This window comes from Rattus norvegicus, chromosome 10, assembly GCF_036323735.1.
Source record: "Rattus norvegicus strain BN/NHsdMcwi chromosome 10, GRCr8, whole genome shotgun sequence".
NCBI classification, from domain to species: domain Eukaryota; kingdom Metazoa; phylum Chordata; class Mammalia; order Rodentia; family Muridae; genus Rattus; species Rattus norvegicus.
The window spans coordinates 63,456,062-63,467,894 of NC_086028.1; the positions used below are offsets into that span (position 1 = coordinate 63,456,062).

The 11,833-nt window shown below is 47.4% G+C and overlaps 1 protein-coding gene and 2 non-coding genes across 5 annotated transcripts; 2 read left to right on the forward strand and 1 right to left on the reverse strand.

Annotated features, from left to right (window-relative positions):
• The first annotated feature begins 3,335 nt into the window (after nucleotides 1-3,335).
• Nucleotides 3,336-3,418, forward strand: Mir144 (microRNA 144). Its single transcript, NR_031890.1, has one exon. It is a non-coding gene; the product is annotated as a microRNA 144 (primary transcript).
• Nucleotides 3,419-3,507: 89 nt separating this feature from the next.
• Nucleotides 3,508-3,579, forward strand: Mir451a (microRNA 451a). Its single transcript, NR_031955.1, has one exon. It is a non-coding gene; the product is annotated as a microRNA 451a (primary transcript).
• A 133-nt stretch (nucleotides 3,580-3,712) lies between these two features.
• Eral1 (Era-like 12S mitochondrial rRNA chaperone 1) lies at nucleotides 3,713-10,768 on the reverse strand. Of its 3 annotated transcripts, none has more exons than NM_001013229.2 (10): nucleotides 10,473-10,768; nucleotides 8,390-8,517; nucleotides 7,969-8,046; nucleotides 6,450-6,496; nucleotides 6,197-6,258; nucleotides 5,929-6,041; nucleotides 5,592-5,840; nucleotides 4,874-5,005; nucleotides 4,677-4,757; nucleotides 3,713-4,574 (listed from the first exon to the last, which is right to left on the reverse strand). In NM_001013229.2, exons 1-10 carry the CDS (start codon nucleotides 10,753-10,755, stop codon nucleotides 4,452-4,454), a joined length of 1,296 nt encoding a protein of 431 aa, NP_001013247.1. In that variant the 5' UTR covers nucleotides 10,756-10,768; the 3' UTR covers nucleotides 3,713-4,451. The 3 variants fall into 3 exon arrangements, with proteins under 3 accessions (NP_001013247.1, NP_001386405.1, NP_001386406.1); NM_001399476.1 differs by having other exon boundaries at nucleotides 4,874-5,023; NM_001399477.1 differs by lacking the exon at nucleotides 4,677-4,757 and having other exon boundaries at nucleotides 4,874-5,023.
• Nucleotides 10,769-11,833: the final 1,065 nt, after the last annotated feature.

Below are 11,833 nucleotides of genomic sequence, written 5' to 3' on the forward strand. Positions count from 1 at the left end.
GGGACAGGTTCCCCTGGAGTGACAGGTAGCTGTTGGACACAGTTGCCTGAACCAAACTGTGGTTCTCTGCAGCATATGCTCCTAACTGCTAAGGCTTTGTAGACCCAGATTTTGACCAATTTTAATTTCACTAATTATGGCTTCTGAATTTTCTTGTTTTCCCATTATTATGATTTCCAGATAGGGAGAAGGATTCCATCCCAGTTCCCTCTGGGGAGCTAGGGAGGCAGAGAAATAGAAAAGCAAACCATTAGGGAAGACAGACTTGGGAGGGGAAAGTGGCCCCAGGTCCTGCTCTGGCCCCAGCAGGCCTGATAAGCAGGTGCTAGGCTCCTACTCTGATAGTGTAGTCAGCTTATCAGGGATCCCAGGTTATCTTGCCGAGGCCCAGACTCTGTTCTAGTTCCACACCCTGATCACAGAAGCCCCCACCCAGAGTTAGAGGCCATAGTCACAGACTCTCTGGCTGGTAGAGATATCTCTGTTCTCTACATCCAGGACCCCTCTCTTTTCTCAAATTCACCCCAGGACCTGGCCTAAGCAGCGCAGGGGGTGGCATGAAGTAGGGTCCTAATGTAGGAAGAGGTTTGGCTGTTGTGGGTCCTGGAGTAGAGTGGCTTCGGGAGGGTCACAAGAAAGGAAAGCGAGGCAGGAGATGACATAGCCAGAGCACTGACATTTTCTCACCTGTGTGTCTCCCACTTGACTCACAGCTTGCGAGGCTGTGTAGCACCCCTGAAGCTCAGAGAAGAGCAACTTACCACCAGCCACACAGGTAGTGAGGCAAAAGGAAAGAGGGACAAAAGGCACATCTGCAGTATGCCGGGCCTCACCATCACCACAGAAGGAGGGCACTGAGAACTCCGTTTTACATGGTAGGAAATGGAGGTTAAGTTTGATCCTAAGTCATAGAGCAGAATGTAATGAGCTGTGATTGCCACTCAGGGCCCATCACTGCTAAAGCCAGGCAATCTCAGGGTTTCCAGTGTTTTTGAGAGTATTCCATGGGAGCCAGGCATGGAGATGGATGCCTACCCATAATTCAGCATGTGAAAGCAGGATCAAGTTATACAGGGAATTCCAGGCCAAACTCAGGTACACAAGAAAGCAAGCACACAAGAGGGAGGAAGGGAGAAGAAACAGAAACAGACAGAGAATTCCAGATGCCTAACTGAAGCCTGCCTTCTCTGTGGTCCTCCGTGGGTGGGAGCAGAGCAGACTTAGGTACTAGCTCATTTGAACTCCAGTGGCTAGCATCTGTGCCATGTGAAAGCACTTTATCCAAGTGGGCCTGGTGGCAAAGGCCTGTAATGCCAGTTACTCAGGAAGCTTGAGGCAGGAGGATTGAAAAATCAAGGCCTGCCTGAACTACACAGTTAGCCTCAGTGTCAGCCTGGGCAACTCAATATAGAAAGTGAAAAGAAAGGCAGGGGACTGGGCTGCAGTGTGGTTGTTCCAGTGCTTGCCCTGCAGACGTAAGGCTCTGGGTCCACGCTCAGCACTGAACAAACCTGGCATAGCGATGAAGGCCTGCAGCCCTTGCACTCAGTAATTAGACACAGGAAGCTCAGAAGTCCAAAGCCATCCTCAGTTACAAATGGAATCTGAGGTGGTGATGGCACCACATGCCCTTACTTCAAGCAATCAGAGGCAGAGGCAGGCAGATCTCTGAGTTCGAGGCCAGCCTGGTATAAAGAATGAGTTTCAGGACACAGAGTCTACAGAGAACTCCTGTCCTGACAAACAAATGAAAATGAAATGTGAGGCCTCATGAGACTATTTCAGTCTAAAAGGAGAAATACGTATAATAGTGCACACCTTTAGCCCAAGCTCTCAGGAGGCAGAGGCTGGCAGATCTCTAAGATCCAGGCCAGCCTGATCTACATACAGAGTTCCAGGCCAGCCAGGGATACACAGTGAGACCTTTTCTCAAAACAAAACAAAGAAACAATAACAAAAGCATTGTCATCCATACCTATGTCTAAAAAAGATTAAATAAAGAATGAATAGACAGAGACATGTCCCTGTGGCAGGAACACTTAGAGACCTGACAACAGTGCTGACTAGGTGAGGGGAGACAGTGCCTGGCAGAGGTGGAATGCATGCTGGAAACAGACACCTCCACAGAACTGAAAGTTAGGTCTCTCCTGCCACCCCCATCCCCCACCTCCAAAGGCTGTCTAGGATAAGAAAGGGGGTGGAACACTCCCCCTCCCCCAGAATGAGGGTCTAAATAGCAGAGGCTCAGCTGTGGGGAGTGTCTCATCAGAAGTTTCTGCTTCTTCACAGAGAGACCCAAACAGTATCAGGCTCTCACTGTGTCTGAAGCTCTGAAGAAATGACCCCAGGCCCTTACACTGGCTCTCACAAGGACTGGAGCCTCAGGTGCTCTTCGGCACCCCCAGCAGAGGCCCACTCACCCAGGGGACCTTGCCAGAGGTGGCAGGCAAGTTCCCCTCTGCCCATCTGGCTCAATCTTGGGCTCAGCACAAATACAGTCAAAGCTTAGGAATGGAAACTTAGGCTGAGGGTCCAATGAGCCTGGTGCCAGATAGATTCTATCTAGATCCAGTAGCCAAGACCTTCCCTGTCCTATACAGACTCAACTAACACATCATAAACCACAGCAAAACAGGTTCCAACAACTAAGACCTGAAGGACATGCTGAGGGCTTTTCTCCTTCTTAGCCCAGTGGGGTAGGTAGGTAACCTGCTTCATGGGGTAGGGGTGAAAGTGAATACTGCCTTAACGAAATCACCCACTTAGAAGAAAGGAGGCAGGGTGGAGGTGTAGTTCCAGTGTTGAGGTGCTTGACTAACATTATTAGGCCTTAAGTTTCATCCCCAGCACAAAAAAATAAGCAGAAAATAAATAAAAAGGGAGAGGAGTCTTGTCTTGTCTCATGAAGCCAGCAGGGGAAGAGTTAAGAAGTAGGGACTTCTAGAACCGGGAAAAGTGCCCCACCCAGGGGAGGGGCCAGAGGGTTAAAAGCCAAGCTGCTTGAGTGAGAGGAAGAGGCAAGACTGTCTCTCCCTGTCCAGAGGCTTCCCTTGACAGAAGCTCCAGTCCCAGGTAAGTACTCCTTCAAATGGCTATTAGCCTGCCCAGACGGAAGCTCTTGCCTCAAGACTTAGCTTCTGCCTATAACTCTGGATCCCTAAGAGAGGTGAATAGACCTTAGCTTCCTCCTCTAAGCCACCTGGGTTATCCTGGACCACACAATCAGGGATGCTGCTCCAGGAATGGAAGAGAGGTAGGGAGTTGTATGTCCATCCCCGACCGACCCTGACCCAATCCCCCTGGCTCTCTCCCGGCCTGCTGCTCCTCCTCCTCCAGGGCCTTGGCTGGGATATCATCATATACTGTAAGTTTGTGATGAGACACTACAGTATAGATGATGTACTAGTCTGGGTACCCCAAGACTAGAGCCTGCCTGGTTTGAAGCAGAGGTGCTGAAGTGCATGGGGCTCACTGCTTGGCCTACCAAGCCTACCGACAGCTGTGGCATTTGGGAATGGCGAGGAAACCGTTACCATTACTGAGTTTAGTAATGGTAATGGTTCTCTTGCTGCTCCCACAAACTATGCCAAGAAGAGCTCGTGACCCTGGAGCAGACTCCCGGAAGAAAGAGAGACCCAGGCTGACAAGAGAATGGGGGTGGGGGAATGGTACCTTTTTCTCTTTCCTGTTCCAAAGAAATAAAAAATAAGAATAAGAACACTTGTCATTTAACTTTATTAGCATCCAAGGATGGGTGGGAGGATGGGTGGGACGGTCTCTGTGAGTTTAAAGTCAGCCTGGTCTATGTAGGGATAGCCAGCCAGAGTTGTAGAATGAGAACCCGATCTCAAAAAAATAAAATAAAATAAAATAAAATGCCAGGCAGTGGCACACAGCTTTAATCCCAGCACTCAGGAGGCAGACAGATGGATCTCTGTGAGTTCAAGCCCAGCCTGGACTACAGATAGTGAGTTCCAGGACAGTCTGTGCTACAGTGAAAAACCCTATCTTCAAAAACCAAAACAGGAATCATAGTTTCTTATGCAACTTCAAGGTGAGGAACTTGGGGGAGAAGAGAAAAATTCAGTTCCTACCAATAATTGAAAACTCAGAGCAAGAGTTTGGTTCCAATGCTAGCAGAGGTAGGATGACATTAGTCACACCATGGGGATGTGACTTAAACCATGGGGTTCTAAGACTTATATAACTGAGACCCTAGGCAGAGGAACTACCTGAGAACTGAGCGAAGGCAGCTTCCTCCTCCAATGGAAACATGGTTGGGCAAGCACTGTGCAGACTTGGCAACGCCAGACTGGCTAGCAGCCAGTCAGTGTCCATGCCCACCCCACCCCACCCCCAGTCCTGTAGACCCCTCTGACAGAGGTGATTCTAGTCAATGACTCTGCCAGCAGCTCGAGCAGAGATCCACTCTGAATAGTGACAGAGGATGGTCATTTGAGGAGTTTCACAGACAGGCGGAGGAGAACATCACAAAGGAAGATGTCCATGAGGTCTTGGCTCACCTCCTGTGCAATCTGGGAGATCAAGAGGCCCTTCTGACCAATCAGGATCCGCTGGTGAAAAGAGAGGCACACAGTTCTGCTCTCAGGCCTCACAGATGGGGAAGAGCCCCTGGTTAACACTGTGCTAGCCTTCTCTGGGCATCCCTCACTTACCACATGAGACTCTTTGGGCACCAGAAGGTTCTGTTGGATCACTAGCTCCCCACTCGGTCCTTCCTCCCAGATCACTGTCTTCTGTATAAGGAGACATTATGACTAGTCAGGCGGGCTCATCTCTGTATCTCTTGGTACCCAACTGTTCCAGGTGTGTGCCTGGACTAGAGGCCTGGGTTCTTTTACTCTGTTTGCACCTGCTGTACACTGTAGGGCACCTCCTCGGGCAGGTACTCTAGGAGCTTCTCTCTGATTTTATTGGCACAGATCTCTTCGGGTGTCTGGCTAGTGAGAACTCCACTGTGGAACTCCCAGGGTCCCGGCTGGGCCTGTGTCAGAAGGTATTGCTGTGGGTAAAAGGAAGAATAAGTTCTTAACCCCCATCAGTTCATTGATTTATGCATGCTTCTAGGAGAAAATGGTTATGACAGGGCCTCATGACCTTAAAATTGCTACATAGTAGCTAGGCTAGTAAACTCATGACCCTCCTTTAGCCTGACAAGCCCTGGCACTATGGGGTGAGCTACCACAACAGACTGTTTTAAAGGTAAGATCTCAGGCAGATCAAACTGGCCTTGCACATCCTAATTTGTCCAGGCTGGTTTCGAACTTCCACTCTTCCTGTCTCTACCTCCTAAATGCTACAATTACAGGTATGCACCCCATGTCCAGTTTATGTGGGGCTAGATATTGAATCCAGAACCTCTTACACACAAGACAAGCATTCTACCAACTGAGATCTTTCCAACCCCTTGCCTTGACCTTTCAAGTCCTGGCATTACAAACATAAATTACCACAGCCAGATTTTTGTGTTATCTTTTCAAAGGCAGAATCTTGGTGGACGGTCAGGCTGGTCTGGATGAGGCCTATTCTAACATGATAGAAGTGGTGGGTTATGAGCAAGGCTAACTGACCTTCAGTGTGTTCACATCCTTGTTGTTTAGTGCTGATAACATGAAGATCTCCTGGAAGTAGGGCCAGCCAGTTCTCTGGGGGCTTCTCACTGCGTGTGTGTTTGGGTCCTCAGTTTCAGGGCCAGGGCAGTGGGTGCTGGGGCGTGAGCGAAAGGCCTGCCTGACATTAAGCATCTTGCCATTTACGACACCTTCAGTGAGGGCTGCAGTCAGCTCCAGGAGAACTGACTTCTGCTTCAGACAATCTACCTAGACATGGGGAAGGGGGTTGAACAAAACACATGGTGAGAGCGATGGGACCCTGGAAGGAAAACTCTCTCACAGGGGCAGTACTCACCTTGTTTAAGACAAGGATGCTAGGGACCTGGGAGAACTTGGTCAAGCACTGCAGCACCTGGGGGCTTAGCCGGCTCCTGGTCCACTTGTCTGACACATCCACAAGAACTACAACTAGAAGGTGGCAGGACAGACAAAAGAATATCTATAACCTTCCTCCTGACCCACAACAAGTTCCTGGCTATGGGTCCTGGCCAGACCTCAGCTCCCAAACTCCCAGGATGGAAGGCCCTGTTAATAGGGCTTCAGATGTTTAGTCTGAGTCTAACCAAGATCAGCAGATTCCATGCTCTTCCACGGATCTTCCAGCAAAGAGAGCTCCAGATGGTGCCTAAAGAACAAATGTATCAGTCAGGAAGGCTTCTGACTCGTCAGTTCTTATGAGCAATGGCAACAACAGGGAAAACTTCCAGCTCCTATGAACAAGCATCTCCCCAACACACACACACACACACACACACACACACACACACACACACACACACACACACACACACACAGAGCTGCTCCCACAGCTAGTACCTCTTCTGTTTAACAGGACTGATGATGCCAGGTGTGTCAAGCAGAATCTAGAATCAGAAAGATACCCACACCACCCCCCACCAAAGGAAAGATTTTTAATGGACTAGTGGAGGAAAAGGCCACACACACTTTAGATCCTAGGATTCAATCCAGGGCTTTGTTCATCTTGGGTAAGTATTCAAGGATTCTAACAAGAATTGCAGAGGCACAAGAGGCTTTTTATTTTTTTACTTTTTGATTTTGCCAAAGTCTCACTTGTAGTCCTGGCTGTCCTGGAATTCTCTATGTGTCCTGGACTTGAACTCATAAGAGCTCTGCCTGCCTCTGCCTTCCAAGTGCTGGAATTAAAGGCATGCACCTTTAAGGCATACCACACAGAGAACGGCCATCTTTGAAAATAGCATCCTGCCTTTCCTTCTCTTACCCTTCCGTATGCTTTCAATGCTAGTGGGACCCCAAGAGAAGAGGGTGACTATGAATAAATGAAAAATTAATGCTGGAGATATGGCTCAAGGGCAGAATGCTTGGCTAGCACTCAAGAGGCCCTGGGTTAGATCCCCAGCATTACACAAAATAAAACACACAAAACCACAGAGATCAATGGTGAATTGCTTTGTTTAATCAAGTTTAGTATCACACTCCTATAACCCCAGCATTAAGAAGGCAGAGGCAAGAGCATCATTTCAAGTTTAAGGGAAGATTGGTCTACAAATTGAGTTCAGTGTCAGACAGGGCTACATGGTAAGACCCTGTCTCTAAAAGTAAAAATTTAAAAATAAATAAAAATATTGAGATCTGGGCATGGTGGCATCTCTTGTACCTGAGCACCTGAAAGATGGAGTAGGCAAGAAGATCATAGGTTCAAGGTCATCTCTGGTTATAAATGGAAGGGAACCTGACCTGGACTACACGAGTCTGTCTCAAATACAAAGGGTGGGATGGTTCAGTGGGTAAAGGTGCATGCTGCCAAACCCGACAACCTGACTTTGGTGCCAGGACCCAGGGGTGAAAAAAGGTGGGTCCTACAAGTTAACCTCTGACCTCCACACATGAGCACCACAGCCCATGAGCACCTGCACACACAAATAATTTCAGAATAGAGAGCAAAAGGGGGAAGGTAGAGAAAGAACTATATGGAGCCCTAAGGAAGGAGAGTCCTCATAATTGAATCTGTGCATTGCTTTTTTATTATGTTCTTTTGAGACTGGGTCTTATTTTTGTTTATTTGTTTCAAGACAGGGTTTCTCTGTGTAGCTCTGGCTGTCCTGAAACACACTTTGTAGACCAGGCTGGCCTTGAACTCACAGAAATGCGCCTCCTCTGCCTCCCACCCTTGTTTCTTTTTTTTTTTTTTTTTTTGGTTCTTTTTTTCGGAGCTGGGGACCGAACCCAGGGCCTCGCGCTTCCTAGGTAAGCGCTCTACCACTGAGCTAAATCCCCAGCCCCCCCCCCACCCTTGTTTCTAAGGCTAACTGCTTAGTTTCCCAGTCTGGTCTGCAGAATTTCCACAGGTACCTACCACCTGGGTCTCCTTCTCTGTGATGACCCCCAGAGCTTGACATCGAGTGGTGTGCACCTTCTTTGAGACAGGAAACACCTTCCAAGAAGAAAGAGGGTCCAGTGAGATGCCAGATCTCTCCCAGACCATCCGTAAAATGGGGGGGGGGAGATAAAGATGGGTACAGAGGGCCTGAAGAGATAGTTCAGTGGATAACAGAACTAATTGCTCTTCCAGAGGACCTAGGTTCAATTCCCAGCTCCTAAGTGGTGACTCACAACTGTTTATAACTCCAATTTCAGAGGATCCAACACCTTTTTCTGGCTTCTATGGGCACCAGGCACACAAGCAGTACACATACTTGCAGGCAAAACACCCATATACAGAAAATAATGTGTAAAAAGGGAGGGGCAGAGGTTGGGATGATAAATATGTGGCATACTTTACGGCCCAGCAGCTGATTGGAAAGAGTTGACTTCCCTGCATTTGGAGCTCCCAGGAGGACCACTCGGAGGACCCGGGGATTCTCAGGCATGTCAGGAGTATGGACCAAGAGTAGATTCTGCTCATCTGCGTAGGATGGGAACAGGAGTGATATATTGGAATCTAAATGCCATTAGATACTCAGCTCTGATGACCAAGGAGGTAATTAAGATAAAAGATGGCACAGCAAGCAGAAGCCACCCATTCTTATCTTTGGGACTAGTTTGGCATTTAATTTACTGATTTCATCAGGTCACCTAACCTCTCCAAGTCTCTTGGCTTTTTCTTATGTAATGTGGAATCACATTAACTATAAAAAACTTCTTTTTCGGGCTGAAGAGATGGCTCAGTGGTTAAGAGCACTGACTGCTCTTCCAGAGGTCCTGAGTTCAATTCCCAGCAACCACATGGTGGCTCACAACCATCTGTAATGGGATCTGATGCCCTCTTCTGGTGTGTCTGAAGACAGCGACTGTGTGCTTAGAATAAATAAATCTTTAAAAAAAAACAAAAACAAAAACAAAAAAAAACCTTCTTTTTCGGGGTTGGGGATTTAGCTCAGTGGTAGAGCGCTTGCCTATCAAAGCACAAGGCCCTGGGTTCTGTCCCCAGCTCCGAAAAAAGGAAAAAAACAAACAAACAAAAAAACCCCAAAACTTCTTTTTCACAATGACAACTGTGTAAAACACAGCCTGGGCCTTGTGATACATTTGTAATCAAAGCCTTTAGGAAATTTAAACAAGAGTGGATTCCCTTTAAGACCAAAGCCAAAAAAAAAAAAAAATTAAATAAATTAAAAGGGGGGGGGGCGCACTGGAGAGACGGTTCAGTATATAAGAGCATTGACTGTTCTTCCAGAGGACGCAAGTTCAATTCCCAGCACCCACATGGGTGCTGTCTGTAGCTCCCATTCCAGGGGATCTGACACCCTCACACAGACATACAAGCAGGCAAACACCAACAGATTAAAATAAAAATTAAGCAAATTAAAAAAAAAAAGACCAAAGCCAGCCGGGGCTACATAACTAGACCCAGCCTCAAAAAAAAAAAAAACAAAAAAAACAAAACCACCACACTAATTATACCAGAGAAACAGCACTTTATAAAATGGATGTGGTGGCTCGAACTTGAAATCCTGACATGCAGGAGGCTGGGATTGTGAGCTCCAGGTTATCCTGGGCTAGAGTGAAACTATGTCTCAATGTCACCTCAAAAGAAAATAGCATTTTCCCAAGTAGCATGGACTACAGTCTGGTAGGATACTAGGCACTGTTAATTGCAGTAGAGTATCATAAGGAGAGACTGAAAAAGTTTGCAAAACCTACATAGCAGCATAGGGTGCTACAGTCAGAGTTGAAATTTTTCTGAACTGGAGATCCTTCTGCTTCCACCTCCTCAGTGTAGGGACTACAGGCATGCACCATGACGCCTGGGTTAATTTAGGATCAAAGCAGTAGATAGGGTTTAAGATCTACTTATTGGGTCTATACTGCTTGTTATAGGAGGACAGAGGGAGACAACTTTCCCTTAACTAATGATATTTGGTGAGCATTACTGATTGTGACCAACATATGTTTCTTCACATTCCTAAAACTCTTTATGTTGTTGTTGTTGCTATGTTTTTATTTGTGTGTTAGTGGGAGCTTATGGAAGTCATAGCAAAACTTTCTGGTTCTCGATTTCCACCATATGGGTCCCAAGGCTGAACTCAGGTTGTCAAGCAACAAGAGCCTTTTGTCTGCTGAGCTATTTCATAGACCCTTGCTAACACAGCCTTCACCAGTCGCCTCAAGTTGCGTTCAGATTTATTTTTTATTAAATGGGAGGTTAAACTGATATTCTCAGAGGCAGCGGAATTTTACTGAAGAAGATACAAAATTTCTACTGCTAAAATCATCAGAAGCTGGTCATGGCCAACACCTGTTATCCCAACACTTAAAGAGGCTGCAGCGGTAAGATCCGAGTTCCAAGCCAGTTTGGGCTACACGTCAAAACCTCTCATAGAACAGAACACCTGCAACTAACATAGCTGGACCCTTTACCTCTGTGCACCGACACCGCGGGGACGCACGGAACCAAAGAACTGTCAGGCTGAGGGAATCCAAGGATACGGTCCAAGGCGGAGTCTTGACCATAACGACTAGAAGCCGAGGCCAGGAGGGGACCAGAGAAAGTGGCGCCCACGACACAGGACACGCACCTCACATGGTTACCTAGAAGACTGCCGGGTGGTGAAACCCACTCCCTCCCTGCATGCGAACCCACCTGCCAAGCCCCCAACAAGGCCCGAACTATCCCAGGGAAGTACCGCCTGGGGGCAGCCATTTTGCCGCAATGCACCCTGGTACCGGTCAGAAGCTCGTTACGATTGGACCGAGAAGCCCACAAACCAACGAGTGAAAGAAAGCTAGATCGGCCCAAACAGAACTGAAGCACAAGCAAGCCTAGGAGGTGTAGGGAAAGACGATGTCCAGAGGCTAAGGGAAGGCAAAATTGTGATGTATTTATTGTCTGAGTATAACGGTAGTCTTGGACTCCCATACACATCATTTCTCCGTCTGCCAAAATTGTGTAAAAGAGCTTTTAACCATGTCTTCTGAATAACGACATTCTTCGCGAAGCCAAACCGCAGAAACCCCTTTTAGCGCCCCAAGAGGAGAAACGTATTGCTTGCTAGGAATGGGCGTGGGCATGGGAAAGGACTTTAGGCTGAGTTTCACTTGATTTTTTTTTTTTTTTAAGTGCTTCTAACCTCAACCCTGCAGGATCCTTTCTTATTTCCTCTTTGACTGTGTTTTAGCTGGGCGTGGCAGTCTTAGTTAGGGTTACCTATAGCTGTGGTAAAACACCATAACCAAAAGCTACTTGTAGAGTAAAGGGTTTTCTTTTTTTTTTTCCCCCGGAGCTGAGGACCGAACCCAGGGCCTTGCGCTTGCTAGGCAAGCGCTTTACCACTGAGCTAAATCCCCAACCCCGAGTAAAGGGTTTTATTTGGCTTATATATCTTGAATCACAATCCACTGAGGGAAGCCAAGGAAGAAGTTCAAACCAAGCAGAAACTTGGAAACAGGAGTAGATGAAAAGGCCATGAATGGATGCTGCTTACTGGCATACTCCTCATGGCTTACTGAGCCTGCTTTCTTAGAGCTTCTAGGACCACCAGCCCAGGGGTTTCACCACTCACAATGGGCTGGCTCCTCCCACATCAATCACTAATTAAGAAATATTCTACAGGCTTGCCTTATGGTCTTATGGAGGCAATTTCTCAATTAAGGTCCCCACCTCTGAGATGAAGGCAGCTTGGGTCAAGTTAACATAAAACTAGCCAGCACTGGTTGCTTTATGAAGTCTGCACCTTTTTGGTGTCTAGGCCTCAGTTAAAGAGTAGTTCTGGCTAACTCAG

Excerpts from the sequence above, each read along its gene's own strand:
- Eral1 (NM_001399476.1), bottom strand. The coding sequence starts at position 10,755 with ATGGCTGCCCCCAGGCGGTACTTCCCTGGGATAGTTCGGGCCTTGTTG. Across the intron at positions 8,047-8,389 it reads ATCAGCTGCTGGGCCGTAAA|GTGTTTCCTGTCTCAAAGAA; the intron begins GTATGCCACATA and ends TCTTCTTGGAAG. Across the intron at positions 6,259-6,449 it reads AGTCCTGTTAAACAGAAGAG|GCACCATCTGGAGCTCTCTT; the intron begins GTACTAGCTGTG and ends TTTGTTCTTTAG.